This window comes from Chaetomium tenue (assembly GCF_020726465.1).
Source record: "Chaetomium tenue strain MPI-SDFR-AT-0079 chromosome Unknown F5144scaffold_4, whole genome shotgun sequence".
Lineage (NCBI taxonomy): Eukaryota > Fungi > Ascomycota > Sordariomycetes > Sordariales > Chaetomiaceae > Chaetomium > Chaetomium tenue.
In genome coordinates, this window is record NW_027117332.1 from 3274398 (window position 1) to 3291607 (window position 17210).

The 17210-nt window shown below is 57.6% G+C and overlaps 8 protein-coding genes across 8 annotated transcripts; 5 read left to right on the top strand and 3 right to left on the bottom strand.

The window, feature by feature from the left end:
* Positions 1 to 183: 183 nt before the first annotated feature.
* On the bottom strand, positions 184 to 507 carry F5144DRAFT_488728 (uncharacterized protein; the record flags this gene model as incomplete). Its single annotated transcript, XM_066785679.1, has 2 exons — positions 184 to 354; positions 460 to 507. 2 exons carry the CDS (start codon positions 505 to 507, stop codon positions 184 to 186), a joined length of 219 nt encoding a protein of 72 aa, XP_066643487.1.
* A 244-nt stretch (positions 508 to 751) lies between these two features.
* Positions 752 to 2175, top strand: F5144DRAFT_573773 (mitochondrial 18 KDa protein-domain-containing protein). Its single transcript, XM_066788982.1, has 2 exons — positions 752 to 1257; positions 1351 to 2175. Exons 1-2 carry the CDS (start codon positions 1028 to 1030, stop codon positions 2060 to 2062), a joined length of 942 nt encoding a protein of 313 aa, XP_066643488.1. The 5' UTR covers positions 752 to 1027; the 3' UTR covers positions 2063 to 2175.
* F5144DRAFT_573783 (uncharacterized protein) lies at positions 2176 to 3473 on the bottom strand. Its single transcript, XM_066788983.1, has one exon. The coding sequence runs from the start codon at positions 3284 to 3286 to the stop codon at positions 2327 to 2329; it is 960 nt and encodes a 319-aa protein (XP_066643489.1). The 5' UTR covers positions 3287 to 3473; the 3' UTR covers positions 2176 to 2326.
* Positions 3474 to 3642: 169 nt separating this feature from the next.
* F5144DRAFT_573784 (uncharacterized protein) lies at positions 3643 to 7121 on the top strand. The gene has a single exon (XM_066788984.1). It carries the CDS (start codon positions 3734 to 3736, stop codon positions 6704 to 6706), a length of 2973 nt encoding a protein of 990 aa, XP_066643490.1. The 5' UTR covers positions 3643 to 3733; the 3' UTR covers positions 6707 to 7121.
* Positions 7122 to 8394: 1273 nt separating this feature from the next.
* On the top strand, positions 8395 to 11134 carry F5144DRAFT_603093 (uncharacterized protein; the record flags this gene model as incomplete). The annotated part of the gene is made up of 4 exons (XM_066791260.1): positions 8395 to 8690; positions 8787 to 9646; positions 9703 to 10104; positions 10176 to 11134. 4 exons carry the CDS (start codon positions 8395 to 8397, stop codon positions 11132 to 11134), a joined length of 2517 nt encoding a protein of 838 aa, XP_066643491.1.
* A 522-nt stretch (positions 11135 to 11656) lies between these two features.
* F5144DRAFT_573791 (uncharacterized protein) lies at positions 11657 to 12648 on the bottom strand. Its single transcript, XM_066788985.1, has 2 exons — positions 12362 to 12648; positions 11657 to 12267 (listed from the first exon to the last, which is right to left on the bottom strand). Exons 1-2 carry the CDS (start codon positions 12478 to 12480, stop codon positions 11976 to 11978), a joined length of 411 nt encoding a protein of 136 aa, XP_066643492.1. The 5' UTR covers positions 12481 to 12648; the 3' UTR covers positions 11657 to 11975.
* Positions 12649 to 13655: 1007 nt separating this feature from the next.
* Positions 13656 to 15215, top strand: F5144DRAFT_650199 (uncharacterized protein; the record flags this gene model as incomplete). Its single annotated transcript, XM_066792993.1, has 5 exons — positions 13656 to 13781; positions 13876 to 13957; positions 14331 to 14611; positions 14666 to 14736; positions 14798 to 15215. 5 exons carry the CDS (start codon positions 13656 to 13658, stop codon positions 15066 to 15068), a joined length of 831 nt encoding a protein of 276 aa, XP_066643493.1. The 3' UTR covers positions 15069 to 15215.
* Positions 15216 to 15372: 157 nt separating this feature from the next.
* F5144DRAFT_249552 (PI31 proteasome regulator N-terminal-domain-containing protein) lies at positions 15373 to 17045 on the top strand. The gene is made up of 3 exons (XM_066783434.1): positions 15373 to 15715; positions 15768 to 16085; positions 16156 to 17045. The coding sequence occupies exons 1-3, from the start codon at positions 15526 to 15528 to the stop codon at positions 16920 to 16922; spliced, it is 1275 nt and encodes a 424-aa protein (XP_066643494.1). The 5' UTR covers positions 15373 to 15525; the 3' UTR covers positions 16923 to 17045.
* Positions 17046 to 17210: the final 165 nt, after the last annotated feature.

A 17210-nucleotide genomic window follows, 5' to 3' on the forward strand; every position in this document is an offset into this window, starting at 1 on the left:
AGTGAGCTATCTAAGTATTTTTCTCGACTGCTTATGTTGATCCACCGTAGGTAAGCTGTGCTCCTATTGAACTCCCGCTTTACACTGTACACGGACTAGAAGGCCCTCCCCACGCCAGGTTAATGCTTTGCAGGAGCCGACTTCTTCTCATCCGCTTCCGCCTGGTCCATGAATTTCCTATTATCATGTCAGAGAAATAGCCATATGGATGCCCGGGGGTATATGGGCGCACTTGATGAAGTCGGCCTCGTCGGAGCTGGAAGCGTTGATCGGGGGTGTGGCGGGCTTGGCCTTGCTGCCACCCATGGCGGCGTATGATCCCACGAACAATGTGCCCAGGACACCCATCGCCAGCTGCAACACCCGTAACGTCAGCCATTGCACCTCAATGGATCCCGGAGGAGACGGGTCGGAGCTTCTCGGGGGAGCGGAAAGGGCGCTTCAATTTGGGAAACTGACGTAGTGCGAGCCGACGTTGGCGCCGAAGAGCTTGTAGGTTTGGACCATTTTGGCGTCAGGTCGGGGAACGAGCTTGGTGATGTGGTGGTGGGAGTCCTGTCGGGAGTAATACGGAGGATGCGATGTATGGCGGGCAAAACGTGAAAAGGTCGCAGGTCGTCAACCTCCGTTCCTGAGCACCCGAAATTTTGCCAGACAGCCGGGACGGGTGGGCACGGACCATGCTGGGCTTCGGCGCCGGGCTCCACACCAAGACATCCCGGCCGAGTGCAAGCAGTGGGGAACAAAGAGCCAAACTACGTCACCAACACCGCAAGGTGAAGCTCGGAATCGATCAGCTCTAGGTGGGGATATATCCGGCAAGACTCTCGCCCGAAGGTTGCCAAATTATCAGTACAGTTAGGCCAGTGTTATTTTCTTGGTTACAAAAATCTTGACGCGGGGCCACAGACCCCTTCCGATTGTTCCCGATCGACGCGCAGACCTCTTGGTGGGGTGTTATCTATCGTGACTGGTTTTCGCAAAGCACACACGCCGACGCACCTTTTTATCATCACAAGATTACAAAATGTGGCCTTGGAGTAGCAGCTCGGACAAGCCTGCGGGCCCATCCACTTCCCAGAATGAATCTTCTAAACTATCACAGCCCCCGAGCGCGACAAAGGACGTGAAGAAGGCCGCCGGCGAATTCGATCTCAGCAAGCTTCCCGACAAGCAGAAGCTGAACCCAAAGCTCCAGAAGATCATGGACAAGGAAGACCATGAAGAAAACTTCTTCGACGAGCTCGTCGACGGCTAGTACGTCCCCCGTTTCCACACACCCCCTCCACCACGCCGCCCGCAAACCAACCCTCCCCCTAACCGACCCCTATGACCAACCCCCCCAAACAGCGCCCCGCCCTCGACCGAATCCAACGTGCGCTACGCCGCGTACGCGGCCCGCTTCCGCACCATCCTCCTCTCGGCGCACCGCTACGTGGCCTACACGTCCGACATTGGCGAGTCGTTCCGGCCCGTGGCGCACCCGTGGCTCGTGCGCGGCGCCTACGGCGTCTCGTGGGCCTACATCCTCGGCGACGTCAGCTACGAGGGCTACAAGGCCTACCTGCACAACCAGCGCGCCCTCAACCCCCGCCTCGAGCTCACCGCCCGCCAGCAGAAGATCTTGGGGCTGGAGGAGGGTGCGGCTGCTCCGCCGCCCGCTGCTGCTGCTGCTAAGGAGGTGGCGGCGGCGCCTGCGTTGGGTGTGGGTGCGGTCGCGCCGCTGGACGATTACCGCACCGTGATGCTGCAGCGAGGCATCTTCCAGAGCTTGGCGAGCATGGGCCTGCCGGCGTTTACGATTCACAGCGTGGTGCGGTACAGCGGGCGGGCGATGAAGGATGTGAAGAATGTGCGGGTGCGCACCTGGGCGCCCATCGGACTCGGGCTGGCTGTCGTGCCGTTCCTGCCGAGTATTTTTGATAAGCCGGTCGAGAACGCGGTTGAGTGGGCGTTCCATAAGGGGTTTGAGGCGTATGGTGGTCATCAGGCCGTGGGGGATGCGCCGCTCATTGGGAGGGAGAGGCAGTTGAGCGAGCGGCCGAAGGAGAAGAAGCAGTGAGGTGTGGTGGTTGGCGTGGTGTTGGGTTGGTGGTTTTCTCTCAGCTCTGCGATGGTCAACGGCTCAGCGGAGTTACGGTCTTCGGTGGTGTGGTGTACAATATTTCGATGAATCTACGCTGTATTATCGGAAAATATTGGTGTCCTAGGTAGCATTCCCACATGACATGGCCGCCGCTCGGCCCGGTATCTATCCCCAAACGCCGTTGCCAACCCAAATGCTATGCTAAACCATGCGAAGATGGAACGCCCTTCCTTGCCCTAATCAAGTTTCAATCAAATCCGGTGGTGGCCCAACGCCCCTCAGCAAGACAACCGTGTTGCCGCTTTTTAACACCTTCCCAAGCTTCTCGCTGAATTCCAACATCCGCCCCCCTTCTACGTGGAACACCCGCAATTTGTCTTCCTCCGAGTTCGATTGGTTGTTGATATTCTGCACCTGCAAGCTCCGCGCCGCAGCATCTAGCATCTTGCCCACCACCCAGTCCTCCGAGTAAAAGAACTCGCCCTTGGGAAGCTTCGCTTGGGCCGTGGCCGCCTCCGCCTCGACAAACAGATAAACACGCTTCTCAGGCGCAATCTTCGCGTCGCCCTTGGCGGTTTTCTTCAGGTTATTGACCGCGATCATCTGCGCGACCTTGGGTTTCGCGCTCGGCGACGAGAACGTGACCTTGGCCTGCTCCTTCTTAGCCTGGCCCCAGAGGCGGAACCGCTCGAGGGCGCTCTTAGCCCCGTCCGCGACGGCGGCCGCCTGTGCCGCGCTCGCCGCCCGCGCCCCGATCGGTGTCTTGCTGCTGCACGCGTGGTCCTCGCGCAGCCGGTGCTTGAGGCAGTAGTCGCGGTTGCAGTTGCCGCAGTGCACCCCCGGCACCAGCGCCGTGCCGATCGTGGTCTTGCAGCCGTTGTCGGCGCAGGGTTTTTGGGTGACGAGGTCGCGCATGCGTCGGCCCTCGCCGGCCGAGTGTTTGGCGAGGTCGGCCTCGCGCTTGCGTGCTGCCCATGCGCCCGGGTTGGTGCATGCGTGGCCGTCTTCGGTGCGGTGGTCGAGGCAGAAGGTCTTGTTGCAGGACTGGCATTGGAACGGGAGGAAGTCGAGCTGGTTGCAGTAGCTGTATTGGCAATGGGAGCCGATCAGGGACAGGTCGGTCCCGCGGCTGTCGACGGCGGCGGAGGACATTTTGACGTAGGAGGTTTCTTCTGCGTTGGAGGGGTCGGGGGAGCCCATGGTTGCGGGAGGTGGTCGGTCGCCGCTCTAATTAAAGAGTGATGAAGGGCGGCTAGGTGGCAGTGGATTGCGCAATCGAACTGTTGCCGCCGCAAGTTGTCTCGGTGTGTAATGGTTGAGGCGCTGACCAAGCGAGTCGAGGTGGACGACGACGAGATCTGGCTGCCTGCGACTCGGGGCTGTGGTCACTGGAACGATCTCGAAGGCACCCGACAGCTTGGCGGGGATCGGCGGGGCAAGGGGCACATGGCGCCGATCGTCCACCTAGCGGCTTGGCGGCTTGGGCGCTAGGCACGTTGGGTTAGGGTCTGCTAATGTTCACCCCGTTCACTGGAGCTTTGGTTTGGTGATCCTGGCAACCGACTGATCGCCTTCGCCATCACGGCATCTGCAACCTTTCCACGCTGTTCAACATGCCTCGCCACTGCACAACAATTCGAAGCCGAAATGCCTCCTCATGTGCCGCGCAAACGACTACGAAATAATACTCCTCCCCTTAAAAATGAGATTAAATCAAAGCAGAAGAGTGGGCAAAAGAATCTCGCCGTACCACCGCGCAAGTCGACGCTCTTCGATGACCTCGATGCGGGCTCAACCCCGCAGTCATCGACACGGAATGCGTCATCGAACTTGGAAATAGAGGATAGCGATGATGACGAAAGCTCCCTGACGTCACTATCCGATGCCGACTTCGAGGATGTCCCGTCCGCCAAGCGACGGAAAACCCAGGCGGCGGTTGACGAGGTGGACGATGATGACGAAGACGACGAGGATATCCAGTTCGAAGACGTCGAGACTCCGCAGGCGGCGTTTACGAATGTTCCGATCCCTACCGGCGATCTCGAATTAACCTTGATCAGGGACACCAGGATATCCTTGGCGAATGCATTGGGGAAGAAGGGCCCGTCAAAGTTGGAGCGGAAGATACGGGTTGCCACGCATTGTGCGCATGTTCAGTTTTTGATGTGGCATAACGCTCTCCGAAACTCCTGGCTATGCGATCCGACAGTCCAAGGCATTCTGTTGTCTCACCTACCCCCGAGGTTATGGGCTGAGGTGGACCGTTGGAGGAACAACAGCGGGTTGGAGGTGCCGGAAGAGGCGCCTCAAAGCGGCAAGCCGAACAAGAACCTCAAGGGTAAAGGGAAGGCCTCAGAGCGAAAGGGCCGGGACTGGACCGCGGCATCGGAACGCCTTGAAAAAGGCACTGTAGACATGAGCCATGGGGATCCTCTGTTCAGACTGATGAAGTATCTCGCCGCCTGGTGGAAACAACGGTTTCGCATCACCGCTCCCGGGTTGCGGAAGTGGGGATACATGTCATTGGAGAGGCTTGACCGTCTGACGAAGGCTTTTCGGAGCGATGCACATGACCAGGAGAGATTCGGGGAACGGGTCCGGGATATTGACGAGTTCCGATTGTGCGCGCAGGAATGCACCGGCAGCCGGGACGTCGGAGCCCAACTCTTCACCGGGTTACTCAGGGCGCTGGGCTTGGAAGCTCGCCTGGTCGCCAACATCCAGCCGCTGGGTTTCGGGTGGAACAAACTGGAAGAAGCGGATCCTGAAAAGGAAGGCTTTAGCTCCGGTCATACTCCAAAAAAGGAACCTATTCAACAGAAACTAGATACTACGCGGGCCGATGCGACGAAGGCCGATGCGACGAAGGCCGTGAGGAGTGCCGCCCAGGGTCGCGGTTCAAGGCGACAAACTAGAGCGCAGCTAGAAGATCCGTCCGATTCTGAGCTGGCGGTTGACGACAGTGACGACGACCTGGCCATTCATATCCCGCAAGCACCACAGAAGAAGGGAAAGATTTATGATGCCGACCTGGAGTTTCCTCATTACTGGACCGAGGTGTTGTCACCGGTGACGAACAAATATCTCGTCATTGACCCGATCGTCAAGGCTGTAATCGCCACAAATCGAGAACTCGTCGAGTCACTTGAGCCTCGTGGTGGCAAAGCCGACAAGGCCAAGCAGGTCATGGCTTACGCTGTCGGGCACTCGCAAGATGGCACGGCCAAGGATGTGACGGTGCGCTACCTCAAGCGGCAAATGCTACCCGGCCGAACCAAGGGAATGCGCATTCCTATTGAGAAAGTACCAGTCTACAATCGCCATGGCAAAGTTAAGCGGTACGACCAGTTCGACTGGTTCAGATCTGTCATGAACGGCTACGCCCGAGGCGATCAGAAGCACCCTATCATCGAGGTCGACGACGACGAGAACGCCACAGACTTGAAACCCGCTAAACCCGAGAAGAAAGAAGTGAAAGAAGGCGAAGAAACCCTCCAATACTATAAACAATCCAAGGACTTTGTCCTCGCACGACACCTCAAGCGCGAAGAAGCCTTACTCTCGGGCGCCCAGCCAGTCAAGACCTTCAAAAACAAGGGCAAGGCCGCCGAAGAAGAGCCCGTGTACGCACGGGCGGACGTTGTCCAGGTAAAGAGCGCCGAAACCTGGCACAAGCAGGGCCGGGCGCCGAAGCCGGGCGAGCAGCCCCTCAAGCGCGTCCCTTACCGGGCGGCCACGACCAACCGCCGCCGCGAGATTGCCGAGGCCGAGGCCGCCACCGGGGAGAGGATGCTCCAGGGCCTGTACGGCTTCGACCAGACCGACTGGATCATCCCGCCGCCCATCGAGAACGGCGTCATCCCCAAGAACGAGTACGGCAACATCGACCTGTTTGCCCAGCACATGTGCCCCGAGGGTGCCGTGCACGTGCCCTTCCGCGGCGCGATGCGCGTGGCTAAAAAGATGGGGATTGACTTTGCTGAGGCGGTGGTGGACTTTGAGTTTGGCCACCGCATGGCTGTGCCGGTTATTCAGGGGGTGGTTATCGCGGAGGAGCATCATGACCAGTTGATGGAGCTGTTGGCTAAGGATGAGGAAGAGAAGAAGAGAAAGGAGGACGAAAAGAGGCGGAAGGCGGCGCTGGGGATGTGGAGGAGGTTCATTATGGGGCTGCGGATTGTGGAGAGAATCAGACAGGACTATGGACAAGTGGGAGAGGACGTGGATGTTTTTGGTCGAGGGAACAGTGGGCCGGTTCAGAGAGAGCGGGAGGAGATGGATACCAATCCTGGGGACGAGGATATGGGCGGGGGTTTCTTGCCGGAGGGGTACGAAGAGGAGGAGGAGCGGACGGCCAACCTGACCTCGGGTTTCTTTCCTGTCGTCGACGAGGAGGATGGCGGGGAGGATGATATGGGGGTGCTTGAGGTTGACCATGGGGAGGCCGCGCATAAGCCGGTGGCTGGGCCAGCCAAGCCAGTCCCACGCACGAAGCCGAAGCCCGAGACGGCCACTAAAGCTAAGACACCCGCGCCCGGTCGCAAAAGTCGCCGGCTCAATGTTCTGAGGGGCGAGGAGGAAGGGGGAGACGGTGATGAGGAAGCTGACTCGAGCCTATGAGGATGACTGAGGTTGTCGGGCAGATTACTCCCCCCATTGGAGAGCAGAAGAAGCTCAATGAAGTGCATTTTAGAATTATGTGCCGAAATAAAAGGAGCAAGAGACATGAGTGCCGGTCGCTGACGGCACGAGCTGCGGGGTGTGTCCGGTTCTATTGTATACGTCAGTTGGGGGTAATGGGTTTGTTTCGATGGTAGGGGTAAGTAAGTGTACATATCTGATAACGACGCAGTGACGTAGGCATATATGTTATTGCGGTTGTTAGGCAGCTCGTTGAGTTGGGATAACTAAGTGAAACCACCGCGGTGAACAGCTGGCGGCTGAGGTTTCTGTAATTACATCTGCTTGTACGACAATTACCCATTCAGGCCTTTCATCCCTGACGGGAGGCCCGTGCACTATTGGAATTGGAGAGAGGACAAGCGCGAGAGCTCCTTCCTCCCCAACATCAAAGGGTGTGGCCACTCAGCCAGCGGCTCGGTTTGTCGTCAATCAAGTCCGTCTCCAACAAGCGAAATCGAGTCGGCACGTGTCATGACTCGAGCCTGCTGCCAAAAGGCTCAAGGCAGCGATTTGGGCGACCCGTCTGTTCACAGGTTTTGTTTTGTTCAGTAACTCTCCATCAGACCTCCCTCACTCGGTCTTCCAGGCTGGCTTTAGCTTTTGAGCTGTTGCTAAGTCAACCTCACTTGGTCCTGTCCCTGTTCAAAATAATTAAAGATTCACACTTTGTTACGGCCGTGGCGGCTTCCCCTTCCCCTTCCCCTTCCCCACTTCCAACTAGCTCGCATCCAGCATCCAGCGTTTGCAGCAATCTCGAGTTGTATTAAATGTTTCGGTCGACGTCCTTCATCATTGCCTGCCCAGAAGCACCACCCAACTCACGACTGACTCGCGACTCATTAACGCACAACTTATTACCTACCTCGTCATCCCGCCCGTTCCCCTCCCCTCTTCCTTACTTCTTCATTCAAGCCGTTCTTCTCGCTCACCCCGACGCAGTTTTGGGGGCGATACGATGGCATCCCGAGATGTCATCGTAATCAGTTCTGACTCGCCGTCTCCTCCCCCACCCTCTCCTCCGCCCTTGCCCGCCCAACCAAACTTATTCGATTACCTCGAGGCCGATCTTGACGCTGCCCTAAACGGTGACGTAAACCATAACCTGCACGGCAACAATCTTCAGGTTCTACCGTAAGTGTTTCCGTTCTTTCCTCAACCATGCATCATTATACGCTGTCACAAATCGGGTGGTTTTGGGTGCATCGGCATGGGTACGCCGTCATCGTGAAGCTTCCAGAGATTCCAGTCGCTTTCCTCGACTAGAGCCCGTCATCAAGTTTCACGTCCTTGCTACAGGCGCTTGTTCTTCGATTTTTGAAGTTATCTGGACGGCCTGGGCTACCTCTGGAGTTCCACGGGGGTTCCGTCGGCAGGTTCTCGATTGTCTGGGTCAGGAACACCTGCTTTCTCACGCCACATTCCTACCCCGGAGATCCTTACTGCTTGAGTCTCGGAGAAGAACAATATCAACTTTCCGGTCCTCCATCCCTATGACAAAGTTTATGGGACCCCATCAATGGCCACACAGCAGCGCCCACCTCACATGTGCTAACTTTTCGAGAAGGGAACCACCATTGGAAATGCCTGCCGCCCTTCGGTCAGGTTCAGGGCCAGGAGCCCACAATATGGGGATGTCAAGATGCGAGGAGGACGTTTTGAGCTGCTTCCCAGATATCTGCCTAGACTACCTCAAGACCCAAGCGCAGCAACATCACTGGGACTCCCAAAGCATTGTCACTCGCCTCCTGGACGACCTTGAAAAGGGCGAGCCGTATCCAAAGCGGGTTTCACTGAAACAAAAGCGTCCAGAGAGGGTCGAGGAGAAGGAGGAGGAGGAGGCCAAGCGGCGGAAATTTAACCATGAGGATCCACGGCTCGTTGATAAAGAACCTACGTACCAAAAGCTTTACATCAAGAAGGCGTAAGTCACTTGGCGTACGCCTTGTCATCCTAGACCCTCGGGTTGCTAGGATCTCCCGATCCTCCTATCCTCTCGCATAGCCTAACCTGTGGGCAGCAAAGCACTCCTCAAAGTTGCTTTTCCCCAGCGGTATTCCGAGGACATCGAAAGCACTCTGAAAGCGAACAACAACCAGCTTTATACAACATACCTTGTTCTTGACAAGGCTTCTTGGAGTGCAGATGGGAACGCCATGAAACATAAAAGAATCAGCTCCAAGCGCCCTCACGTAGAGCAGGAGTTGCGTCGCAGCGCGGTTCATCAAGCAGAAATTGATGCTCTAGCGGCATTCGATGCAGCCTGTGCCTTTTGTACGGAGGAGGCCCAGGCGCGCGAATCCAAGGAAGCCGAGCAGAGGCGGAAGGCCCAAGAGGAGGAAGAGAACCTCCGGCGCGCCAAAGCCGAAGGGTCAGTTGCCGACTGCGGTTGCTGCTACGAGGAGCTGGCTCTCAACCGCATGGTTCACTGTGCCGGAGACACAACACATTGGTTCTGCCGCTCATGCGCCAAGCAAATGGCCGAGCATCTGGTCGGGCTTTCCAAATACCGCCTTGGCTGCATGTCGGTGGACGGCTGCGACGCGACCTTTTCCAGGGACCAGAAGGAGCTCTTCTTGGATGACAAGCTGACCAATGCCCTGGAGCAGATTGAGCAGGAGGAGGTTCTTCGATTGGCTGGAATCGAGAATCTGGAAAGTTGTCCATTCTGTCCGTATGCGGCCGAGTATCCTCCAGTCGAGGAAAACAAGGAGTTTCGGTGCGAGAACCCGGCGTGCAACTTGGTCAGTTGCCGCTTGTGCCGACAGGAGACCCATATACCCAAGACTTGCGAGGAAATCGCGAAGGAGCGGGGGCATTCGGCTCGGCGTACAATCGAGGAGGCAATGTCTGCTGCCTTGATTCGCAAGTGCAACAAATGTAGGTCCCTATTTTCCCTGCTTTCTAATCGATACTGACTAGCTACCGATGGATAGGCGGCACTCCCTTCATCAAGGAAAATGGCTGCAACAAAATGACGTGCACCCGGGGCGGATGTGGCAACGTGCAGTGCTATGTCTGCTCCCAGAGGTGTGAGTACGATCACTTCGACGACATAGGAAGAGGGGGCAAGAGAGGCAACTGTCCCTTGTATGATAGCGTCGAGGTCCGCCACCAAAACGAAGTCCATGCTGCTGAGGCGCGGGCCCGACAGCAAGTCGTCGAGCAGAATCCCGAAGTAGGGGAAGAATTACTGGATATCAACTTCTCGGAGAAAGTCAAGGAAGACGATGTGCGACGCGGGGGGTTCCGCCAGGCGCCACCGTGGGATCGGCGGCGGGTTCCGCGGCGCCGAAATTTGGACGGCGTGGTACGGGGGCCGCTCCCAGTTGATCCCGGTGTGTAAAAATCCCTCGCCGTCACCGGCCTTGCTCGGGACTAGCACAGTTTAGCTTACTGGCCTTGGTAGCGAACCGAGAATTTCCTCCAGCCCGATACGTCGATCCTGGGGCTATTGCCCGCCCCAGGATCAGACAGCTTGCTGAGTTTGAGCAACAGCTGCAAAAGTTGCAAGCACAAGCGGACGCGCGCGAGCGAATACTGATACAGGCACCCCCGGCGGCACCAGCGCAGCAACCACAAGCTCAGCAGGAGCCAGTAGACCACGGGGGCCACCCTGAGGTCTTCCTGTACCCGCCCTTTCATATGGGCTTCACCGCCTTTCCGCAGGCTCCTGGTTTACCCGCCCCACGGCCTACTCCGGCCGGTCCTGCTGCTCCGGCCGTTCCCGTTGCTCCGGCCGCTCCCGTTGCTCCGGCCGCTCGTGTTGACTCTGCTGCGCTTGCTGCTCCTGTCACCCCCACAGCCCGAGTTGCTTCTGTTGCCCCAGGTTTTTCGGCTCAGCCTCACGTGGACGGCGACCTCAGGCTTTTGCGCCGTAATGCTTTAGATGCTGGGGGAAGGGATGCCAGAGTCGGGCAAAGCGTTATTCAGCCTGGAGGTGCTGTGAGGAATTGTAACCTGCTCGCCGGCCCCCACAACCACCTCTTCGCTAACTATCTTAACAACGCCCCGTTTGCTCACCCTTACAACAACCCGTTCTTTAACGCCGAGAACCCGTTCGGCGTCTATGCCAGATCTCCCTGGCGCCCAGATGTGGCTATACAGGCTCAGGGCCAGGCTACTCAACCTGGCCACCGGCCCAGTCAGCAACAAGGAGCCGGCCCCCACAACGAGGCAGGTGCTCGGAGGTCGCAGTTTTCGGAAAGAGTTGCGGCCGAGAACGCGAGACTTGCCGCCCCGAATATTGAGGACATCCCAGGCCTGGACATGCTGGGTTTTCCAAGTCCAATTGAACAGGGATCTGTGATGCCAGAAAACCAAGACCCGGCGTTCCTCTTTGATCCACGTAGAAAAGGGCGGCAATAATGCATTGGGGCTTTGGGGGAGGTTTGTTACCGTCGCGATCGGTCACCAGATTGTCTGTACGATGGAGCCTTGGTGACGGTAACATTCTCAGCGTGAATAGGAGCAGGGAACTATACGCGGGGGTTTGAGCGGACATTTTCTACATCTATATCTCGCTAACGAACCTAGGCACTGGACGGAGGAATAAGGCGAGTCTTCGGATGAAGCCCTCCACTGGCGAGAAGGCCGCCATATTTACGGCCATCTTACGCGAGCCGGCGATGGAACAGCACTCAACTTGGGCGGACTTTAGGGTTGGTGGGCGGGAGGGGGGGGGGGGGGGGGTTGGAGCACAACACGGCGTTTGTTTTTGGTCTTGGGCGGGTGCTCCGGTTTGGCATTTAATAGGGAGGCATGCATCTTCGTATCAGGACATTCATCCCTAGTGGCCCTAGTGGTATCACTCTGACTTGATCTGCTTTCTTTGGCCGGGGGGATATGGTCGGTTGGCATGGGATAGCGCGGGACCGGCTGGGGGGGGGTACTTTACAGCGTTTGCATTTATATACATTGGGGCTTGCCAGGGTAGGGGGCTGGGTTGGGAGGCAGCAGCATGGCTTTTACGAACCGACATAGTCTCATCATTCAGGCACTACCAAGCAAGTATATGCCGGGTCCATCGCTCTGTTCTGGTCATTCTAGTGCTTGCGCGTAGTACTCAATCGATGCCAAGAACCAGCATATCCGTCCTCTTCCCTCCTCCCATTCCATACACATCCATCCACCCACAACCCTCTCTCAAGCCGAACCTTGAGTGAAAACAAAACAAAAAAAAAAAGAACTGACCGTCCGTCACATCCCCTCAACGGCCCCGCCCAAACTTCTCATGCCATTTCCCCCTCGCCTTCACCGCCGGCGCCGCGGCCGCCTCGTCCTCGGGCACGAGTTCCGTCGTGTCGTGCACGGTGGCGATGGTGCTCAGGCCCATGCCTGCTGCTGGTGCCGATGATGATGACGTGTCGTCACCTGAGGTGGTGGGGGTGGTGGTGGGTGCGAGTAGGATGAGGGCGTTGGAGGTGTTCTTTTGGCGGAGCGAGTAGGTCTTGGAGGGGGTCTTGAGGAGGGCGGCTGTGGGGGAGGGGTGGAGGGTGAGGCTGCGGGTGGGGGTTAGTGTGAGGTGCCGTGCTGGGGGGTGCTGGAGTGGGAGGAGGGGGTGGGTTGATGCCTAGGTTGGGATGGTGCACGTACGTGGGTGGGTCTGGGCTTTCGAGAAGTTCGAGAAGCTCCGGGGGCAGCTCCAGGAGTTTGTACCCGGTTCCGTCGGGCGCGTGGGAGAGTGGGATGCCGGGGTTGCTTTGTATTGACATGGTTTTAATGGCTGGTTTTTTCTTCTTCTTCTTTTCTTTTTCCCTTTAGGGGTCGGGTGACTTGAGAAGACAGGGATTCCCGAATTCTTGGTGGGCTGGACGGCAGGAGTGGTCGTCGAAGCTGTAGCTTGGAATGATGATTCAATATTCGTACCAGGGTAAAATACGTGCAGGGTTAATGCCAGTTTGATCATAGGTAAGGACGCAGGGCATAATGTAATGTTTCTGTATCCTATACACGTATCACAATACAAAATACACCCGAACATCCAGAACAGACCGACCCACAAAGACCACTCCCATACCATGCAATATCGGCTGAGAAACAATCACGAGACCTTATTATGGAGGCCAGGCGACTCCAGCGCACTAATCTCGAGGCTCGGTACGGAGGTAGGGAATGGCGTCATTGGCCAGGCGTCCCCCCTAGATTACTTGCCGAAGACCTCCATCAACACTCATGCAATACCCCGGAACACCATCCACCGGAGGAGTCGGTGCCTGCCGCACGGATGCGACTGTGTAGTCATGACGAAAGACAGATCCTTTGTCGAATGCGTAGGGCCCCTGGTGAAGCACGGGACATCGTGGGCCCAACCCAGCCTGCCCTCAGGCGAGACACCACTGGATATGCTCGGGGCAATCATGGACGCTGAGGGCTGTAAAGACATGCGCACTGGGGGCTGTAGCGACTTGGGCGGCATTTGGCCAACCCACAATTGGAACACGCCACCGAGGTATGTTATACTGGATTGGAGGGCCGCTGACGTGGCCAGAAGGGAGCTCGGAGAAAGGTTCAATCCGGTCGAGTTTCCTCGGCTCGGGGCCGAGGCGACATGGGGCAAGGAGTTGGCCGGCCTTGTTGAAGCAGTTAGCGAGATGGGAGACTAGTAACCACAAAAGAGGGTGAAGAAAGACATGAGATCGAGAAAGGAGCCCTTAGTACAATGTGGATTTGAACTGCAATGTGCTCGCCATGAGCGGGATACTAGCTAGTCATGCAATTTATAAAACCGTGAAACGGAAAACTGTCCTTGATGACGAGGCGTAAGTGGTATCTCACGGCCACTGCTCAACCTTGCGGTATATCTACCCATCGATCGGCCGCTAAGCTCGCGTTTGGGCAGCTGGGTCGTAGCACAGCAAGAAAAAGCACCCTAAATCACACGATGACCATGGGTGACGCCGTCAACGAGTCAGTTATCGAGGGCACTGCTAGTCAAGCATCCGCCAGGGTGATCTGCGAGGAATTTCTCAAGGTGCTGAGTCGCGAAGAGGTCGAACAGCCCATGATCTGGTACGTCGCCCCCTCCCGAGATCTCCCCCTTTCTGCATCAAACACCCCCCGACCGAGTGAAACACCACAGCTGACACACAGACCTACCCACTAACCAGCCAAAACCTCTGCCTCTGCGCCCAATTCTGGCGATACCAGCACTACCTGCTCCCGCGCTGGGATTGGGGCATCACCAAACTGGTCTGCCTCGACCTGGGCAGCTTCCGCAACACCCAACCCAACGGCGGACCCTTCCCCTCCCATCCTCCCACCTTTACCACCCCCACCCTTCCCCCTACCCAACACCCCCATCACCACCCCGTACAAAACAACAAACAAGAACCCCAACCCAGCTACGCAACGACCATCCGCGACCCGGACCTCCGCGCCGCGTTCAACGCCCGCCCGCTCGACGCGTGCGATGCCCTGCAGACGATGCTGCGCCATGTTGCTGCCGTCGAGGTCGCTGCGGCGCTGACGTTGTGCGCGTCGCGCAGGGGGATCGAGCATGGGTTGGTGAAGGTGTATTTTAAGAGGTTGGCCGGGTTGAGGGGGGGGTTGGAGGGGGTGGAAGGGAGTGGGGAGAAGAGAAGTGGGGAGGGGGAGGATAAGAAAAAGGAGAAGACGGGAAAGGAGAAGGAGAAAAAGGCAAAGGAGAAGAACGGGGATAAGCTGCCGCCTATAGCGGGATACGCGGGGGATCCTGACCTGGTGGATGTGCCCGTCTACTTTTGCGGCGAGGGCTACACGGGGGAGGACCGGCAGGCGCTGGCGTGGGCCGCCGAGGTGATGCACCTGGCGCAGCTTCCGCCTGTGGAAGTGGCTGGAGGCGGAGTGGACGAAGTGTGTCGGCTTGTGGATGGGCGTACGTTGGTCTATACCGTGGGGCTGGATTGCGGGGTGTGGAAGGAGGTGCTGCGGCGATGTAAGCCGGCGGCGGTGATAGCGGGACCTTGTGTGGTGGACTCGGACTCGGAGAGGTAAGATCAGTGTTTGGGAAGAGAACAGTGGTGAGTGTGTGGTATATTGATTTCATGTTAGCGGCGGCGACCTCGGTGATGGTATCAAGACCCTCCTTGTTGACGACTACGAAGAGTTCAAGCTCGATAAGGGACGGGCGCCGCATACGATAGGCCCATCGCACTTGTATATTCGGAAAGATATCGTGGACCTGGCCGAAAGGGAGGCCATTGTGCCACCATACCCGGTTACGTTCCCACACGACTATCCGTACGATAATAAGAGCTGGTACTTGGATAAATTGAGGAAGAACGGGAGCGGAAAGGTAGTCCGCTGTGAGGAGACGTCATGAAAGGGGTGGTTGCTGGGCAAATTGATTGCATTGTTGTTTAGAGATGGCTTCAATAAAGAGACGCAGTATTTGAGTAGTCTAGGCTCTTCAAAAAACTGCATCGAAGTGCAGCTCCATTGTGAATTGGAAGAGGTGAAGTTGAAAATGACGGCCGGGTAATATTACACACCTGGTTAGCTCGGCGGGATCTACCCCAGATCTAAGCGAGCATGCCATCACCAAGTACCCCACTTATCCGTAGGGCTGAGTGAAGGTTACCTGGAGTGCTGAGAGCCTGATGACGACGCCACTGCCCCAAGTGCCCCGCCCTTTAAAACCCCCACATCTTCCCGGCCCCTGTACATTGTCGAGCTTCTCTCATCGCCCGATTCCCACAACCAAGATATCAGCTATTTATCAAGCTCTATTCAAGACAGGAACCAAGATCCTATCGAATTTAACATCAAAACAATCCATCATGCGGTCGCCGGAGAGACTCGGCCCAGCTGCCGTGCTGCAGTCCATGGCCGACGCCCTTCCGATCCATCAGAGAGGTGACACCACCTCCGACATGAGCGCCACCATCGACTGTATCGCGCTGCTCGTCCATGCTTGCATGATCAACCTGAATTTCACGTTCATCGGCTTTAACCTCAATCAGGACATCAGTGCGTCGAACTGAGACCTCCGGTCTCATCACCGAAGCTAACTGGCTCCTAGAGGACGAATGCGCTAGCCACGCGCCCCATTTGCCACCCCAATGGAACACATCCATTAACTCGCACACATTTGTTTACACCCACGATACATCCTTGGTGAAGTTTGTGCTCCGTATCAGCCGTCTACCCACCGAGATCGAGATCCGCGGCGAGGCCACCGGTGACCAGCACTTTGTCCGTTTCAAGATTAAACCTCGTGACTACCTCCAGACAAATGGACTCCCATTGCGTATTACAACCACGGCCGACGGCGACGAGGACAGGAGCGACCTCGTCCAAAAACTGAAAGCCATTTTCGTTTCCGAAGACCGGATCCAAGGTACCCTACCCACTCCCACCCCACCCCTTCACTTCCACAACCAACCCGAACTAACCCATCCCCTCGTAAGAACTCGCATCGCGCTTCAAGGTCCACTTGATCCAACAGCTACTGGCCACACTCCCAGAATCAGAGGACACCGACGAGGAGCTCCGCCGCACAGCCCCATCACCCGAGAAAAAACCGGTAGAACCGCCGGCACGGCGAGGCCCACAGACCCGCCCCCCCAATTCGCAGCCCTGGCGCCACCACCGGCAACGAGACACGGACCTAACCGTCCCGACGTCACCCTACGACCTCCCCCGCGCCCCCGACCTCCCCCCAGCCTTCGTCCCCGCCGCCGACCTCCCCCCCGGCTTCGTCCCCACCGGCCCCGCCCCCGACTTCCCGCCGCCCGGCTTCGAGGACGAGTACGAAGTCAACCAGCCGCCACACGGCCCGACGACGGCCGACCAGCGCCGCGGCGGCCGCGGCGGGTTCGGCAACCTGGGCCACAGCGACCTCTACCCGGCGGGGATGGGCCCCCACGATCCGATCGGGCGGGACTGGCTAGGTCCGTTTGAGATCGGTCCCGAGGGCGTCCGTCGTCCCGCGCCGCCCGGGCCGGGAGGAGGCTTTGGCGGAGGGTCCGGCGGGATGCACCCTACCTTTGATGACCCCATCTTTGGAGACCGCGGGGGCCGCGGGGGTGGGGATGATACGTTTGGGGGTCAGATCCCGCCCGGGGCGAGGTGGGATCCGTTTGGACCTGGGGGTCATCCGAGGTTTGGGGGAGGGCGTGGTGGTGGTCGTGGATCGGGGTTTGGAGGTGGCTTTGGAAGCGGGGATATCATTTAGTTGTGTTCTGGGTTTGCGTGGTGACTATGTAATTGCTGCTTAATTCGGGATGTTAAGATGGGGAACAAATGTGTTTGGGCGTTGGGGGCAGGGATAGGGCTCAAGCCTGTTGATGAAAGGGCCTAGCGAGGATCATATTATGGCATGGCTAGTTTGCTCTCGATGATAAGGAATGCCACGATGGTTTTGACCATCAAATTTGTGTTTTCGGGTTGGGCGATCACGGTGCTAGAATCTCCACTGCCATGTACTACTTATGCTCCAAAGCAGGAGAGGGGAGGAGGGGAG